At 51.1% G+C, this 18,683-nt stretch overlaps 1 protein-coding gene across 1 annotated transcript; it reads left to right on the plus strand.

Annotated features, from left to right (window-relative positions):
• Positions 1-20: 20 nt before the first annotated feature.
• On the plus strand, positions 21-17,200 carry PRODH2 (proline dehydrogenase 2). The gene is made up of 12 exons (XM_025365936.1): positions 21-67; positions 2,350-2,384; positions 2,634-2,896; positions 2,972-3,168; positions 3,256-3,394; positions 3,480-3,566; positions 9,422-9,502; positions 9,583-9,738; positions 9,817-9,983; positions 13,893-14,003; positions 15,012-15,097; positions 16,966-17,200. The coding sequence occupies exons 1-12, from the start codon at positions 21-23 to the stop codon at positions 17,148-17,150; spliced, it is 1,554 nt and encodes a 517-aa protein (XP_025221721.1). The 3' UTR covers positions 17,151-17,200.
• The last annotated feature ends 1,483 nt before the right edge of the window (positions 17,201-18,683 follow it).

Genomic DNA, 18,683 nt, shown 5'->3' on the forward strand with positions numbered 1-18,683 from the left:
AGCCTGGCAGGCCTAGTACCATGGTGGTTAGGGACCGGGCACTCTGGAGACAACACAGTGGTCACCAGTAGGTGGTCTGATACATTGTGCTCTAGATCAAAACTCTGGTTTACAGGAAATACAAGATAAAGGAATACATTAAATAACATCATAAGGATATAATCAGACAAATCTAATATAGGAGACATTCTACAAGACGACTGGCCTGGGCTCTTTAAAGAAGCCAGTATTGGCCGGGCGCGGTGGCTCAAGCCTGTAATCCCAGCACTTTGGGAGGCCGAGACGGGCGGATCACGAGGTCAGGAGATCGAGACCATCCTGGCTAACACGGTGAAACCCCGTCTCTACTAAAAAATACAAAAAAAAAAAAAAACAAAACAAAAACTAGCCGGGCGAGGTGGCGGGCGCCTGTAGTCCCAGCTACTCGGGAGGCTGAGGCAGGAGAATGGCGGGAACCCGGGAGGCGGAGCTTGCAGTGAGCTGAGATCCGGCCACAGCACTCCAGCCTGGGCGACAGAGCGAGACTCCGTCTCAAAAAAAAAAAAAAAAAAAAAAAAGCCAGTATTGAGGAAGGGGCTATGGCTCACACCTGTAATCCCAGCACTTTGGGAGGCCAAGGCAGGCGGATCACTTGAGGTCAGGAGTTCGAGACTGGCCTGGCCAACATGGTGAAACTCTGTCTCTACTAAAAATACAAAAATTAGCTGGGTGTGATGGCGTGCGCCTGTAATCTCAGGCACTCAAGAGGTTGAGGCAGGAGAATCACTTGAATCCAGGAGGCGGAGGTTGCAGTGAGCCAAGATCACGCCATTGTACTCCAGCCTGGGCAACAGAGCAAGACTCCATCTCAAAAAAAAAAAAGAAAAAAAAAAAATTTACAGTCTGGCGTCTCAGGGAAAGAGGTCTTAAATCTGCACTTGGCCACCAACTGGCTGTGTGACTTTAGGCAGGTGTCTCCATCTCTCTGAGCCTCCACTTTCTGTTGTTGTTTGTTTGTTTGAGACAGAGTTTTGCTCTTGTTGCCCAGGCTGGAGTGCAGTGGCGTGATCTCGGCTAACTGCAATCTCCACCTCTTGGGTTCAAGTGATTCTCCTGCCTCAGCCTCCTGAGTAGCTGGGATTATAGGCGCATGCCGCCACACCCAGCTAAGTTTTGTATTTTTAGTAGAGACAGGGTTTCAGCAGGTTGGCTGGGCTGGTCTTGAACTCATGACCTTAGGTGATCCACCTGCCTCGGCCTCCCAAGGTGCTGGGATTACAGGCGTGAGCCACCTTGCCCGGCTGAGCCTCCACTTTTAACATCTGTGAATTGGGGGTTGTGTAGTAAAGGTTTAACCTCGCTCAGCTCCTGGGAGGTAACCTCTAAGCCTTTGTACTATCCTGCTTGATAAAAGTATTTTTATTTGGGAGGTTGAGGTAGGAGAATTGCTGGAACCTGGGAGGCGGAGGTTGCAGTGAGCCAAAAATCGTGCCACTGCACTCCAGCCTGGGTTACAGAGTGAGACTCTGTCTCAAAAAAGTTTTTAAAAGAGTATCTCTGTTTATCTGGGGACCTTGGGCCATGCAGTATCAGCTTGACCTCCAGAGGAGCTAGAGACAAGATCGGTCATGCAGGCAGTCAGCCATGCCCATGTGACTGACCCCAATAAAAACCCTGGTCATCAAGGCTCTGGTCAGCTTCCCTGATTGCAATTCTCCATGCATGCTGGGAAAATTGAGCGCTGATCTCTTGACTCCACTGGGAGAGGATGACTAGAAGCTTGCTCCTGGCGTCTCCTTGCGCCTCTTGCCTTTGCTAACTTTAATCTGTATCCTTTCACTGTAACAAACCATAACCGTGAGTCTCATGGCTTTTCTGAGTTTTGTGAGTCTGTCTAGAGAATGATTGAACCTGACGTGGCCTTGGGGATGCCCAAACCAGGGGTGATTAATGGTACATGCTTCATCATGAAGACAAGCATCAAAGAGATTGTATACATACAGCACTTAATGACCACAGCCAGTGCTTACTGAACACAGATTGTGTACCAGGTTGTATGTGTCCATTAACTGGATCCACACAACAGTTCTGGGAAACGGATACTATGATTAATTTTTTTTAACTTTTTTGGTGAAATGTACATTCAGGAATGTATGAACATAGGTTATAGCTTTAAAAAAAGACTTATAATGTGAGAGCTGGGTGCCGTGGCTCATGCCTGAAATCCCAGCTCTTTGGGAGGCCAAGGTGGGAGGACTGCTTGAGTCCAGGGGTTCAAGACCAGCCTGGGTAACACAGTGAGACTCCGTCTCTACCAAAAAAACAATTAAAAATTACCCTCGGTGTGATCACACGCACCTATAATCCCAGCTACTTGGGAGGTGGAGGAAGCAATTGCCACAAAAGCGGTTAAGTAGCTCGTCCTGGATCACAAAGCCCAATATCCTGAACCCAGGGATCCTTGCCCCGGAGCCCCTGTTTTCCCCAGCACGTGGTGATTACCTAGTAAGTGCAGGCTGTTGTGCTGAGGATTGTTGGGGGCTGTTATTGGGGGGTCGCCTCCCGTTACCGTTACTCTGAACTCTGTCCCCATTTGTTAATAATTAATTGCCCTCAAGGAGCCTGTGATCCTGAGGCTTTGCCCAGTTAATCAGTCACTGCCCCCAGTCTGGGCAAGGGGCACTTGGTGAACCTGCTGCCTCCAGAGCACCTTCCCTGGTGTGAAGGCAGCCAGGGACCCAGGATGCTCCGGACCTGTTACCCGCTCTGTTCCCAAGCTGGTCCCCTGGCGAGGGGCTGGCAGCCCCTGAGCTTTGATGGTGGCGCCTTCCACCTCAAGGGCACAGGAGAGCTGACACGGGCCTTGCTGGTTCTCCGGCTGTGTGCCTGGCCCCCACTCGTCACTCACGGGCTGGCGGTGAGCAGCGATCCTGAGGACCAGCCTGGAGGCTCCCCATAGCCTGGTGCTGAGCCCTCGCTCTCCTTCATCCAGCTCCAGGCCTGGTCTCAGCGACTCCTGGGCTCCCGGCTCTCAGGCGCGTTTCTCCGAGCATCTGTCTATGGGCAGTTTGTGGCTGGTGAGACGGCAGAGGAGGTGAGGGGCTGTGTGCAGCAGCTGCGGACCCTCAGCCTCCGACCACTGCTGGCAGTGCCCACTGAGGAGGAGCCGGACTCTGCTGCCAAGAGCGGGTGAGTAGGGAGCCAGGGCCCAGGGAGGCTGGGAGGACGCAGGAAGGGACTTCGCAGGTCGGGACCTGACGCCTGCTGGCTGGGCAGTGAGGCCTGGTATGAGGGGAACCTTGGCGCTATGCTGCGGTGTGTGGACCTGTCGCGGGACCTCCTGGAGCCCCCAAGCCTGGCTGAGGCCAGCCTCATGCAGCTGAAGGTGACGGCGCTGACCAGCGCTCGGCTCTGTGTAAGGAGTGCAAAGATGGGGGTGCCAGGAGGGCGCGGCTGCCCACCGGGCTCCCCTCACCACCCCACCTACCACCCCATTTCAGAAGGAGCTAGCCTCATGGGTCAGAAGGCCAGGAGCCTCCTTGGAGCTGAGCCCCGAGAGGCTGGCTGAAGCCATGGACTCTGGGCAGGTAAGGATCTCAAGCAGGACTGTCGGGGACAGAGTGCCTTGGACTCAGATGCGGCCACACGGCACGCCAGATGTTCAAAATGCTCACGGCCACCTCCAGCCTTGGAACAGCCAGCAGAAATGCGGCTGTAGCTCCCAGGCATGGTTGAAATGGATGGAATCAGGGTCATCTGGGTTCTCAGGGAGGAGCCTGGAGGCTGGAGGCTCTCAGAGGAGGGACTGGGATAGAAGCTGTTTATCAACTAGAAGGAGGTACATTAATGTGTCCTCAGTCAACACAGCCGCATGGGTGTGAGCTGGCTGGGTTCTGATTAGGCCAGTGGGATCTTAGTTTGTTCATTCAATCATTATTTCCTTTTTATCTCTATATTCTATTTCAACCCTACTCCATCTTTTTTTCTTTCTCTCTCACTCTTTCCTTTTTCTTTCTCTCTCTCTCTTTCCTTCCTCCCTTCTTTTCTTTTTCCTTCTCTCTCCCTTCCCTCCCTCCCTCCTTCCTTCCTTCCTTCCCTCCTTCCTTCCTTCCCTCCCTCCCCCCTCCCTCCCTCCCTCCCTCCCTTCCTTCCTTCCTTCCTTCTCTCTCTCCTCCCTCCTCTCTCTCTCTCTCTCTCTCTCTGTCTTTTTCTTTTTTTTTTTTTTTGAGACGGAGTTTCTCTCTGTCACCCTGACTGGAGTGCGGTGGCCGGATCTCAGCTCACTGCAAGCTCCGCCTCCCGGGTTCACACCATTCTCCTGCCTCAGCCTCCCGAGTAGCTGGGACTACAGGCGCCCGCCACCTCGCCCGGCTAGTTTTTTTTTTTTTTTGTATTTTTAGTAGAGATGGGGTTTCACCGTGTTAACCAGGATGGTCTTGATCTCCTGACCTCGTGATCCGCCCGTCTCGGCCTCCCAAAGTGCTGGGATTACAGGCTTGAGCCACCGCACCCGGCCCTCTCTCTCTGTCTTACTGTGTTGCACAGGCTGGTCTCTAACTCATGGCCTCAAGCAGTCCCCCAGCCTCAGCCTCCCGAAGTTCTGGAATTATAGGTGTGAATCATCACACCCAGCCTCCTATCTTGTATAATGCATATCTTTTTGTTTCTATGATTTTGTTTTGCCAGGTGTATACCATTTGTGGGGGGCATATTTTCCCCAATATTCTATTATACAAATTTTCAAATATACAGAAAAGTAAAAAGAATTGTACATGCACATCCATGTACCTGCCACCTTTAACTATACTCATTTTAAATCATATCTATCCCTCTATTCCTCTATCCATCCATCAATCCATCTTATTTTTTGGTGCATTTCAAAGTAAATTGCAGACATCAGTATGTTTTCCCCCTGAATGCCTCATGATGTGAATAATGGGCTCATTAATTAGAGCCCAATAATTATTCCCAGTACTTTTTTCTTTCAAGGTAAAACAATGAACTACACACATTGTAAATGTGCCCCTTAATGAACCTTGACCAAAACACACACTTGAGCAATCCAAATCCCTAACAAGATTTAGAACATGGCCGGGAGCGTTGGCTCACACCTGTAATCGCAACACTTTGGGAGGCTGAGGTGGATGGATTACTGGAGGTCAGGAGTTCAAGAACAGCCTGGCCAACATCGTGAAACCCTGTCTCTACTAGACATACAAAATTAGCCGGGTGTGGTGGCGTGCGCCTGTAATCCCAGCTACTGGGGAGGCTGAGGCAAAAGAATCACTGGAACCCGGGAGGCGGAGGTTGCAATGAGCCAAGATCATGCCCTTGCCCTCTAACCTGGGCAAAAAAGATCAAAATTCTGTCTCAAAAAAAAAAAAGAAAAGAAAAAGAAAAAGATTTAGAACATTTCCATCACTGCGTAGTTCCCTCCTGCCCATCTCTATCAATCGAGAGAATGTTTTAAATTTACACAAAAGCATCTTATCAGCTATCTCACTCTACTTCTTATTTTTTCCACTGATGTTAAGATCCACACAAAGTTTTGTTTTGGTTTTGTTTTTGTTTTTATACAGGGTCTCTCTCTGTCACCCAGGCTGGAGTGCAGTGGCATGATCACAGCTCACTGTAGCCTTGAACTCCTGAGCTCTAGCAATCCTCCCACCTAAGCCTCCCAAGTAGCTGGTATTACAGGAATGAGCCACCATGTCCAGCTAATTTTTAAAATTTTTTGTAGAGAAAGGGTCGCACTGTATTGCACGGGCTGGTGCCTCAAGAATCCTCTTGCCACTGGCTGCTGCATGGTTTACCTCTCCTGGGGTGAACCCCTGGGTGGCCTCTGTGTCTCCACCCTCCCAAACAATGCTACAGTGGACATGCTGATGTTTCTTTTTCTAATTTTTTATTTGTAATTTTTATTTATCTATTATTATTATTATTATTTTAAGACAGAGTCTTGCTCTGTCGCCCAGGCTGGAGTGCAGTGGCGCGATCTCAGTTCACTGCAAGCTCCGCCTCCTGGGTTCACGCCATTCTGCTGCCTCAGCCTCCCCAGCAGCTGGGACTACAGGCGCCCGCCACCTCGCCCAGCTAGTTTTTTGTATTTTTTAGTAGAGACGGGGTTTCACCGTGTCAGCCAGGATGGTCTCGACCTCCTGACCTCGTGATCCGCCTGTCTCAGCCTCCCAAAGTGCTGGGATTACAGGCTTGAGCCACCGCGCCCGGCTTTTTTTTTTTTTTTTTGTCAGGGGCAGAAGATGGCATCTGGCTCTGTTGCCTAGGCTGGAGTGCAGTGGTACGATCTCGGCTCACTGCAACCTCCGCCTCCCAGGTTCAAGCTATTCTCCTGCTCCAGCGTCCCGAGTAGCTGGAACTATAGGTGCGTGCCACCACGCCCAGCTAAGTTTTGTATTTTTAGTAGAAATGGAGTTTCACTATGTTGGCCAGGCTGGTCTTGAACTCCTGACCTCGTGATCCACCTGCCTTGGCATCCCAAAGTGTTGGGATTACAGGCATAAGCCACTGTACCTGGCCTTATTTGTAATTTATAAAGTGTGACAGAGAACACATAGAAACAAGATTTCATGGTTCAGAAACTCAGCTTTGGAGAGTAAGGAGTTCATCTCTTCATGAGCTTTAGTTTATTCCTGTGGGGAGAGTGACAGCAACTTCTTGGTGGTTTTAAGGATTAAAACAGGCTGGGTGCAGTGCCTCATGCCTGTAATCTGCATTTTGGGAGGCTGAAATTGGAGGCTTACTTGAGCCCAGGAGTTCAAGACCTGCCTGGGCAACATAGTGAGACCCCATTTCTACAAAAAATTGAAAACTTAGCCTGTGTGCTGGTGCACACCTGGTGTGGAGGCTAAGGCAGGAGGATCACTTGAGCTCAGGAGGTCAATACCAGCCTGAGTAATACCGTAAGCCCTCGTCTTTATAAAAACATTCTTAAAATTAGCTGGATGTGGTGGCAGGCACCTGTAATCCTTGCTACTCGGCAGGTTAAGGTGGGAGGATTGCTTGAGCTGGCAAGTTTGAGGCTGCAGTGAGCTAAAAATTGTGCCACTTCACTCCAGCCTGGGCGACAGAATGAGAGACCCCGTCTCTAAAAAAAAAAAAAAAAGAAAGAAAAAGAAAGAAAGAGGGCCAGGTGCCGTAGCTCATGCCTGTAATCCCAGCACTTTGAGAGACTAAGTGGGGGTGGATCACTTGAGGTCAGGAGTTTGAGACCAGCCTGGACAACGTGGTAAAACCCCATCTCTACTAAAAATACAAAAATTATCCAGAAGTGGTGGCACTTGCCTATAGTCCCAGTTACTCAGGAGGCTGAGGCAGGAGAATCACTTGAACTTACACTACTGCACTCTTGCCTGGGAGACAGAGTGAGACCCTGTCTCAAAAAAAAAAAAAAAAAAATGGAAAGGAAAGAAGGGAGGGAGGCAGGAAGGAAGGGAGGGAGGGAGAGAAGGGAAAGAGAGAAAGACCCAGGCTCTGGAAAGGCTGAGGTTCAAACCTCACGTCTGCCCTGAGTTAGCTGTGTGACTTTTGACAAGTGACTTCCCTGCTCTGTGCCCCAGTTTCCCCATCTAGAAAATGGGGGACAATAGCCGGGCGCGGTGGCTCAAGCCTGTAATCCCAGCACTTTGGGAGGCCGAGACGGGTGGATCACGAGGTCAGGAGATCAAGACCATCCTGGCGAACACGGTGAAACCCCGTCTCTACTAAAAAATACAAAAAACTAGCCGGGCGAGATGGCGGGCGCCTGTAGTCCCAGCTACTCGGGAGGCTGAGGCAGGAGAATGGCGTGAACCCGGGAGGTGGAGCTTGCAGTGAGCTGAGATCCGGCCACTGCACTCCAGCCTGGGCGGCAGAGCGAGACTCCGTCTCAAAAAAAAAAAAAAAAAAAAAAGAAAAAAAAGAAAATGGGGGACAATAACAGTTGCTACATCAGAGGGTGGTAAAGATTAAATGAGTTAAATATTTGGTGGGTGTCTGAAATAGCTCCCTGAGGGCCTGAGACTATGCCCCAAGTCAAGGGGGAGACAATCCTCTGTCGGGGGAAGAGGAAACGAGGCTGCTGCCCCCCAGCTTTTCCCTCCTCCAGGTGGCAGCATTCTCCCCACCATGGGAGGGCTGCAGCTTCCAGCCCAACCTGCCTCCAGATTCCATGAGCAAGCCTAGGCCTGTCATCCGTATCGACCTTATTGGATATAATAAAGCTTTCAGCCCCACCTGTTCCTCTTTCTTCCATTTCCCAACTTCTTTGAACCCAGCCAGACTCCCTGGAGTCACCAGCAGCTCACATTCAGCCAGATGAATCTACGTAAGACTGTGAGTTAGGAATAATTGTTACTTCCATGTTACAAGCGTATCCACTCCCGAAGTGTTTGCTGAACATCTGTCTTGTTCCAGACACAGTGCTAGGGGCCGAAGAGGCGTGAAGGCGAAATCCCTGACCTCGAGGCACTTCCTTGCAAGTCAGGGGCAAGAGACAATAATTAAAACCAAAGTCAGAATCCCAGCACTTTGGGAGGCTAAGGTGGGAGGATCGCTTGAGCTCAGGAGTCTGAGACTAGCCTGGGCAACATAGGAAGACCTTGACTCTACAAATAGTAAAAAATTAGCCAGGCGTGGTGGTGGGTGCCTGTGGTCCTAGGTACTTGGGAGGCTGAAGCAGGAGGATTGCTTGAGCTGGGGAGGTAGAGGCTGCAGTGAGCCATGATCGCACCACTGCGTTCCAGCCTGGGCAATACAGCAAGACTCTGTCTCAACAAAACAAAACAAAAAATCAGTACGTAACAAGTAGGGGAAAATAAGGCTGAGGAACAGGAAAAGAAGTTGCCAATGTATAGCTGGGAAACCATGTTGAGAAAGTGACATTAGAGCAAATACTTGAAGGAAAAATGGCAGCAGGTAAAGGCCTGGAGGTGGGAAGTTGCCCGTCATGTTCAAAGAGTAGCAGGGAGAGCTGAGCATGGTGGCTCATGCCTGTAATCCCAGCACTTTCGGAGGTCAAGGTGGGTGGATCACTTGAGGTAAGGAGATCGAGACCAGCCTGGGCAACATGGTGAAAACCCGTCTCTACTAAAAGTACAAATATTAGGCGGGCATGGTGGCGAGCACCTGTAATCCCAGCTACTTGGGAGGCTGAAGCAGGAGAATCACTTGAATCCAGGAGGTGGAGGTTGCAGTGAGCTGAAATCATGCCACTGCACTCCATCCTGAGCAGCAGAGCAATACTCCATCTCAACAAACAAACAAAAACTGAGGCCCAGAAAGGTTATATAACTTACCCAAGTCACACAATAGGTGGTGGAGCCTGGATTCAAACCCTGATTCTAGGCTCATAAGTCCCTCAATTAAAAGTACCTAACTGATACTGCTCATTTTTAGATTTCTAGCAACTTCTAAGCTTTTTTCCACTTCCCCTGCTGCCCCCTAGAACCTCCAGGTCTCCTGCCTCAACGATGAGCAGAACCAGCACCTCCAGGCCTCCCTCAGCCGCTTGCATCGGGTGGCCCAGGTAACCCCTCCTGCTGGGGTCTGGCTCCACTGCCCCTGCTGGACACCCAGGACCCTGACCGCCGTCTCTGTCACCCTCAGTATGCCCGGGCCCAGCACGTGCGGCTCCTGGTGGATGCGGAGTACACCTCACTGAACCCTGCGCTCTCGCTGCTGGTGGCTGCCCTGGCTGTGCGCTGGAACAGCCCAGGGGAAGGCGGGCCCTGGGTGTGGAACACCTACCAGGCCTGTCTAAAGGTGTGCAGTGTGTTCTGGGAGGTGCAGGCTGGGGTCCGCACACCCTGACCTACCAGAACGTGCCCGCGTGCCCTACAGGACACATTCGAGCGGCTGGGGAGGGACGCAGAGGCTGCACACAGGGCCGGCCTGGCCTTTGGAGTGAAGCTGGTACGAGGTGCCTATCTGGACAAGGAGAGAGCGGTGGCCCAGCTTCATGGGATGAAGGACCCCACTCAGCCTGACTATGAGGCCACCAGTCAGAGGTAGGCCTGGGCCAGCTGGCCTCTGCAGGAAATAACACCTAATGGTCGGGTGCAGTGGCTCATACCTGTAATCCCAGTGCTTTGGGAGCCTGAGGCTAGAGATTCACTTGAGAACAGGAGTTGGAGACCAGCCTGGGCAACATAGGGAGACCTCATCTCTAAAAAATTTTAACAATAGCCGGGTGTGGTAGCACGTGCCTGTAGTTCAGCTACTTAGGAGGCTGAGGTGGGAGGATCACTTGAGGCCAGGAGTTCAAGGCTGCAGTGAGCCATGACTGCACCACCGCACTTCAGCCTGGGCAACAGCGTGAGACTCTGTCTCAAAACAAACACACACACAAACAAACAAAACCGGCCGGGCGCGGTGGCTCAAGCCTGTAATCCCAGCACTTTGGGAGGCCGAGGCGGGTGGATCACGAGGTCAGGAGATCGAGACTATCCTGGCTAACATGGTGAAACCCCGTCTCTACTAAAAATACAAAAAACTAGCCGGGCGTGGTGGCGGGCGCCTGTAGTCTCAGCTACTTGGGAGGCTGAGGCGGGAGAATGGCGTGAACCTGGGAGGCGGAGCTTGCAGTGAGCTGAGATCACGCCACTGCACTCCAGCCTGGGAGCACAGCGAGACTCCGTCTCAAAAACAAACAAACAAACAAACAAACAAAACCAAAAAGAAACGCCTGCAGTGGCCTCTAAGCCCCACATGCTCTGGTCCCTGTCACTTCCCTAACTTTCTCTTCCTCTCCCTCACTCCACTGCAGCCACACTGGCCTCCTCCATGATACCCAGGGACTTGGCACTTCCTGTTCCCACTGCCTGGGACATTCCCACTGCAGACAGCAGCATGGCCCCATCCCTCACCTCCTTATATCTTTACTTCTTGGTACCTTCTCTGGGGGCCACAGGGACTCACCCAAGTTACAGAGCAGGTGGCCTAGCCATGTTTGGAATATAGGCTCATGTCCGAGATCTGCAGGGGCTCCAGGGCACGTCTGTGTACCATCGGCTTAACTGGTACCAAGCCAGGCACAGTGGTGTGCGCCTGTCATCCCAACTACTTGGGAGGCTAAGGTAGGAAGATTGCTTGAGCCCAATATGAGCAACATAGCAAGATCCCATCTGTAAAAACATTAAAAATAAAAAATTACGGCCAGGCATGGTAGCTCCGCTTGTAATCCCAGCACTTTGGGAGGCTGAGGCAGGCAGATCACTTGAGGTCAGGAGTTTTGAGACCAGCCTGGCCAACATGGTGAAACCCTGTCTCTACTAAAAATACAAAAATTAGCCAGGTGTGGTGGCTTGCACTGGTAATCCCAGCTACTTGGGAGGCTGAGGTAGGAGAATCACTTGAACCCAGGAGGCAAAGGTTGCAGTGAGCCAAGATTGCACCACTGAACTCCAGCCTGGGTGACAGAGTGAGACTCTGTCTCAAAATAATAATAATAACAATTTGCACTATTATTTTAAAAATTGAAATATAATTCACATATCATAGAATTCACAATTTTAACATGTACAATTCAGCGGAGTTTAGTATATTCCCAAAATTGTGCAACCGTCACCACTCTTTGATTCCAGAATATTTTCATCACCCCAAAAAGTAACCTCATACCAGTGAGAAGTCAGTCGCTTTCTGTTCCCTCCTCCTCTCAGCCCCTGGAAACCACTAACCTACTTTTTGTCTCTGTGGATTTGCCTATTCTAGACATTTCATATAAATGGAATCACACAATATGTGACCTTGTATATTTGGCTTTTTTCATTTGTTTTTTAACTTATTTTTGAGACAGGGTCGCACTCTGTCTCCCAGGCTGGAGTGCAGTGGTGCGATCTTGGCTCACTGCAGCCTTGACTCCCCAGGCCCAAGCCATCCTCCCACCTCAGTCTCCCAAGTAGCTCAGACCACCAGCGCACACCACCGTGTCCAACAATTTTTGTTTTAATTTTTGTAGACGTGGGGTCTCCCTATGTTGCCCAGGCTAGTCTCGAACTCCTAGGCTCAAGCAGCCCTCCTGCCTTGGCCTCCCCAAGTGCTGGGATTATAGGCGTGAGCCAGTATGTCCTGCCTCAACTGTGCATTTTAAAGGCAGAATAGCCTACCGATAAGGAGCCTGGGCTCTGGAGCATCAGACAGCCTGAGTTCAAATCCCAGCCTGGTCACCTCTAGCTGTGTGACCTGGGGACGAGAGATGGAACCCTTCTCAGTTTCAGTCTCCCCACTCTGTAAAAAGGGAATAGGAACATTGCCTTCCGGAGCTGATTTGAGAATTAGATGAGTGATTAGCTTTTTCCAAAGGAAACAGAATTCCGCACAAAGGGTTTTAACTAAAGGAAATTTGGTGAAGGGGCTGTTTGTAGAAGTGTCGGGGGCCAGGCGCAGGGCCTCACACCTGTAATCCCAGCAGTTTGGGAGGCCAAGGTGGGAGGATCGCTTGAGCCCAGGAGTTGGAGGATTCAGTGAGGTGAGATTGCGCCACTGCACTCCAGCCTGGGCAATAGAGTGAGACCCAGTCTCTTAAAAAAAAAACAAAACGAAAAGGAAGTGTAGGCAAAGTCAGGGAAGTTATTAGGAAGCTATTTCTTTTTTTCTTTTTTTTTGAGACGGAGTCTCGCTCTGTCGCCCAGGCTGGAGTGCAGTGGCGCGATCTCGACTCACTGCAAGCTCCGCCTCCCGGGTTCACGCCATTCTCCTGCCTCAGCCTCCCGTGTAGCTGGGACTACAGGCGCCCGCCACCTCGCCCGGCTAGTTTTTTGTATTTTTAGTTGAGATGGGGTTTCACTGTGTTAGCCAGGATGGTCTCGATCTCCTGACCTCGTGATCTGCCCGTCTCGGCCTCCCAAAGTGCTGGGATTACAGGCGTGAGCCACCACGCCTGGCCTAGGAAGCTATTTTGACCCCTATGCTGTAGTTGAAGGAGAGGGGCCACCTTAGGGAGCTGTGGTCACACAGCACAGTCAGGGTGAGCAGGGAGGGGCCGAGGTGAGACACTCACACTCCTTCCTGCACATGACTCCGTGGGGGAGGTGGGGCAAAAGTGTCTCTTCCTGAGGGGCAGAGAAGGGTGGAAAACAGGTCTGGGGGGCGATGGGGAAGACCCACAGAGGATGTGAAGTACATAGGGTGGCCCGTGGCCTGCAGCATGCTTGCAAGGCGTTTGCCAATCTTTTTCTTCTTCCATATCAGTACCCAGACAGTGTCCTCCTTCCTTTTCAGTTTCCTTAGCCAGTTCCCCATTTATGGACATCTGGGCTGTTGCTAGTGATGTTCTGTTGACAACGCAGCAGTGATAACCTTGGGGAAATGTCATCTCCTGCACATGATGCGACCCTCTCCTGTGAGACCGTCGCCACTGTCCCAGACTTCATACCCCTCTTATCTCACACCATCCTCACAACAGTGCTGCTCGGAAACTCACAGTGACAAGAGACTAACATGGGGCTGGGCGCGGTGGCTCACGCCTGTAATCCCAGCACTTTGGGAGGCTGAGGTGGGCAGATCACCTGAGGTCAGGAGTTCGAGACCAGCCTGACCAACATGGTGAAACCCCGTCTCTACTAAAAATACAAAAATTAGCTGGGTATGATGGTGCATACCTGTGATCCCAGCTGCTCAGGAGGCTAAGGCAGGGGAATCACTTGAACCTGGGAGGTGGAGGTTGCGGTGAGCCGAGATTACCACTGCATTCCAGCCTGGGTAAGAGAGTGAGACTCCATCTCAAAAACAAACAAACTCCCCCCCCAAAAAACCCAAAAGATGAAAGTGGCTCAGAGAAGGGCTGTCCCTTACAACTGGTGCAGATGGAACGGGGTACTGGTTCCAGAGATCCCTCGCTTAGGAGCACCCCACCCACCCCAGTCCCTGGGGCCTGAGCTTCGCTCACTAGGTGAGCTGAACACAGCATCTCCCTTCAGTTACAGCCGCTGCCTGGAACTGATGCTGACGCGCGTGGCCCGCCACGGCCCCATGTGCCACCTCATGGTGGCTTCCCACAATGAGGAATCTGTTCGCCAGGCAACCAAGCGGTATGAGGTGGAGGGACGGGCGGGAAATAGGTGCCCACAAAAGCGCCTTCGCTTCCTCTCCCTTGCTCGAATGCCAGAGATGGACAGCGGTGTTCTGGGGAGAATTTTAAAAATATTTAAAGCCGGGCGCGGTGGCTCACACCTGTAATCCCAGCACTTTGGGAGGCTGAGGTGGGCGGATCACGAGGTCAGGAGATCGAGACCATCCTGGCTAACACGGTGAAACCCTGTCTCTACTAAAATATACAAAAAAGTGAGCCAGGTGTGGTGGCGGGCGCCTGTAGTCCCAGCTACTCGGGAGGCTGAGGCAGGAGAATGGCGTGAACCTGGGAAGCTGAGCTTGCAGTGAGCCGAGATCTCGCACCTGCACTCCAGCCTGGGTGACAGAGCAAGACTGTCTCAAAAACAAACAACAACAACAAAAATTTATAGCCGGGCATGGTTGGCACATGCCTATAATCCTAGCACTTTGGGAGGCTGAGGCGGAGGACTGTTGGAGACCAGCCTGGGAAACACAGAAAGATCCCATTTCTATACCAAATTAAAAAAAAAAAAAAAAAAAAAAAGCTGGGTGTGGTGGTGCACACCTGTAGTCCCAGCTATTCGGGAGGCTGAGGTGGAAGGATCACTTGAGCCCAGGAGGTTGAGGCTGCAGTGAGCAGTGCTTGAGCCACTGCACTCCAGCCTGGATAACAAAGCAAGACCCTACCTCTTAAAACAAATAAACACATTAACCCATGCTATACCTGTAGGTCCTTATAGGTCCCAGATGGACAAGATGTCGCCCCTTATTTGCTGGGGCATAAGGAGGTCTGAGAGCTCCAGGGAAGTGGCTGGGAGTCCCTGGGGGACCTTCAAGGAATGCAAAGGACTTAATTATTATGTATCATTGAGTTTGGAAATACTTCAATATTTGAATTACTGGAGCTGCCATATGGGTGCTTAGTGACTGACTCTAAGCTCTAGATGCAGCCACGGTCTGGAGTGATGATGTGGTCTTTTCTGCAGCATGTGGGAGCTGGGCATTCCTCTGGACGGGACTGTCTGTTTCGGACAACTTCTGGGCATGTGTGACCACGTCTCTCTGGCACTGGGTATGTGAATGTCTCCCCCATCCCCACCAAGCCCCAGGCCTCACTCCCTCCCAGCCAGAGCCCTTCTCCTATTCCCAACCAAGGCCCAGCCTCCAGATCCTTCCAGAGAGATCTGTCATTCCAGTGTCTGTGGGCCTTCCCAGGCTGTGTCTCTGTGTCTGCCGTCTGTCATTTCTGCTGGTTCTTGATCATGGTGTATTATTTCTTGTGTGTTTTGCTATCTTTACTCCTTTTGCTCCTCAGAGCCTGACACCAGATAATTAACGTTTCCTTCTGCCAGGTGCTAAGCAGAACAAAATCACTTTATCCTAAATTCACAGCTTGAGGTTTCTTGAGACATCCCACTGGTGCAAATTTGAACTACAAATACATAAGGGGGTTAACCCATAGCCCCAACTTCGCAGAGGTGGATTTTTCTGTTTTGTTCCTTGATCTGTTTATGACCAAGACCATTTCCTGGGACTGGGGGAAGGTTGCAGTGTTGACTGTTTATTAGCTCTTACTCTGAGGGTGTAGTTTTTTGGGTTCTGGTTTAACTTGGGGAAGTTCTCCCTTATAACTCTCACCTCAGTCAGGCTTGAAGTCTGACTCAATGTCCTCCCAAAACTCTGTGAAGTCATCAAATAGCAGCTCGGTTTTGCTTTCAGGGCAGAAGTGGCTTACTGTGTGTCCCTTCTCTCTCTGGGTTCTCATTTTCTTATTTATTTATCTATCTATCTATTTATTTATTTATTTAGAGACAGAGTCTTGCTCCGTTACTCAGGCTGGAGTCCAGTGGCGCCATCTTGGCTCACTGCAACCTTTGCCTCCTGGGTTCAAGCAATTTCTCCTGCCTCAGCCTCCTAAGTGGTTGGGACTACAGGCAGCTGCCACCATGCCTGGCTAATTTTTGTATTTTTAGTAGAGACGGGTTTCACCGTGTTGGCCAGGCTGGTCTCGAACTCTTGAACTCAGGTGATCTGCCCACCTCAGCCTCCCAAAGTGCTGGGATTACAGGCATGAGCCACCATACCTGGCCTCACTTTCTCTTGATTCTTGGATTAGTAAATTCCTTACTCTCTTGGCACCATTTTAATAACTAAGATTTTTTTAAATGCAGGCTGGATGCAGTGGATCACGCCTGTAATCCCAGCATTTTGGGAGGCCAAGGCATGAGGATCACTTGAGCTCAGGAGTTTGAGGCCAGCCAGGGCAATATAGTGAGATTCCACCTCTTCAAATAATAAGAACAATTAGCTGGGGCAGGGCGTAGTGGCTCACACCTGCAACCCCAGTACTTTGGGAGGCCAACGTGGGTGGATCACTTGAGGTCAGGAGTTCGAGACCAGCCTGGCCAACATGGTGAAACTCCATCTCTACTAAAACTACAAAAATTGGCTGGGCATGGTGGTGCATGCCTGTAACCCAGCTACTGGGGAGGCTGAGGCAGGATAATCACTTGAACCCAGGAGGCGGAGGTTGTAGTGAGCTGAGATCATGCCACTGCACTCCAGCCTGGGCGACAGAGCCAGATTCTGTCTCAAAAACAAAATAAATAGGTCGGGTGCGGTGGCTCACGCCTGTAATCCCAGCACTCTGGGAGGCCGAAGCAGGCAGATCACCTGAGGTCAGGAGTTCGAGACCAGCCTGGCAAACATGGTAAGACCCCCGTCTCTACTAAAAATACAAAAATTAGCCAGGTATAGTAGCACACACCTATAATCCCAGCCACTCAGGAGGCTGAAGCAGGAGGAGAATCACTTGAACCTGGGAGGCGGAGGTTGCAGTGAGCGGAGACTATGCCACTGCACACCAGTCTGGGCAACAGAGTGAGACTCTGTCTCAGAAAAACACCAAAAATGAAAAAGCAAAACCCACTCTCCCTGCAGGGCAGGCCGGCTATGTAGTGTATAAGTCCATCCCCTATGGCTCCTTGGAGGAGGTAATCCCCTACCTGATCCGGAGGGCCCAGGAAAACCGGAGCGTGCTTCAGGGTGTCCGCAGGGAACAGGAGCTGCTCAGCCAAGAACTGTGGCGGCGGCTGCTGCCAGGACGCCGAAGGATACCCCACTAGCACCCCTGAGGGGGTCATGTGGTCAATAAAGGTCCTTAGGCACTGCCAAAGCTGCTGTCCTGCACTGACACCGCCTCCTTGTGGAAGGGCTCATCTTGACCTCAGCCAGTCCAAGCTAGGGGTTTTGCAATTCAAGAGAGAGCGTAAGGCTGGGAGTGGTGGCTCTTGCCTATAATCCCAGTGCTTTGGGAGGCCAAGGTGGGAGGCTTCCTTCAGTCTAGGAGTTCGAGACCAGCCTGGGCAACATAGCAATATTCTTTCTCTACAAAAAATTAAATCAGTAAGGCATGGTGGTGCGTGCCTGTGGTCCCAGCTCAGGAGACTGAGGCAGGAGGATCACTTGAGCCCAGGGGTTTGAGGCTGCAGTGATCTATGACTGTATCCAGACTGTTCTCCAGTCTGGGTGACAGAAAGAGACTGTGTTTCAAAAAAAAAAAAAAAAAAAAAGATTGAGCGCGGTGACTCACACCTGTAATCCCAGCATTTTGGGAGGCTGAGGCGGGTGGCTCATGAGGTCAGGAGATCGAGACCATCCTGGCTAACACAGTGAAACCCCGTCTCTACTAAAAATACAAAAAAAAAAAAAAAAAAAGCCGGGCATGGTGGTGGGCACCTGTAGTCCCAGCTTCTTGGGAGGCTGAGGCAGGAGAATGGCATGAATCCAGGAGGCAGAGCTTGCAGTGAGCTGAGATCATGCCACTGCACTCCAGCCTGGACAACAGAGCAAGACTCCGTCTCAAAAGAAAAGAAAAGAAAAGAAAAAAAAAGATCGTTAGACACCCACTGAGAATAGTAAGGGCACTGATGGAGGACTAAGGAAGCCTCCCCCACCTCTGAGGCAGCCCATCCTGGGTTGGGTCTGACCAGCGACTGATGCAGAACTTTCTTCATCCCAGGGGATGCCTAAAGGAAGGGCACACATGGAGAGCAGACACCAAGGCACTGAAGTCAAGGGGCTTGGCCTAGGCCAAGTGGCCAGGGAGGGACAGAAGAAAGAGCCAAGTCATTCTGTCAGTTAATAAGCATTGAATGAAACTAAGCGCAGTGGCTCATGCCTGTAATCCCAGCACTTTGGGAGACCAAGGCAGGTGGATTGCTTGAGGTCAGGAGTTTGAGACCAGTCTGGGCAACATAGTGAAACCCCATAACCCCCAAAAAAAAAAAAAAAAAAAAAAAAAAAGAAAGAAATTAGCCAGGCGCAGTGGCTCACACCTGTAATCCCAGCACTTTGGGAGGCTGAGGTAGATGGATCACGAGGTCAAGAGATCGAAACCATCCTGGCCAACGTGGTGAAACCCTGTCTCTACTAAAAATACAAAAATTAGCCTGGCGAGGTGGCACTCACCTGTAGTCCCAGCTACTTGGGAGGCTGAGGCAGGAGAATTGCTTCAACCTGGGAGGCGGAGGTTTCAGTGAGCCAAGATAGTGCCACTGCACCCCAGCCTGACGACAGAGCGAGACTCCACCTTAAAAAAAAAAAATTAGCTAGGTGTGGTGGGTGGCCTGTGCCTGTGGTCCCAGCTACTTGGGAGG

The sequence above is a fragment of the Theropithecus gelada genome, chromosome 19 (assembly GCF_003255815.1).
Source record: "Theropithecus gelada isolate Dixy chromosome 19, Tgel_1.0, whole genome shotgun sequence".
Taxonomy (NCBI): domain Eukaryota; kingdom Metazoa; phylum Chordata; class Mammalia; order Primates; family Cercopithecidae; genus Theropithecus; species Theropithecus gelada.

Coding starts and splice junctions, on each gene's coding strand:
- PRODH2 (XM_025365936.1), top strand. CDS start 21: ATGGTGGTTAGGGACCGGGCACTCTGGAGACAACACAGTGGTCACCA. Junction 2,897..2,971: donor TCGTCACTCACGGGCTGGCG/GTGAGCAGCGAT, acceptor TCCTTCATCCAG/CTCCAGGCCTGGTCTCAGCG. Junction 15,098..16,965: donor CCACGTCTCTCTGGCACTGG/GTATGTGAATGT, acceptor CTCTCCCTGCAG/GGCAGGCCGGCTATGTAGTG.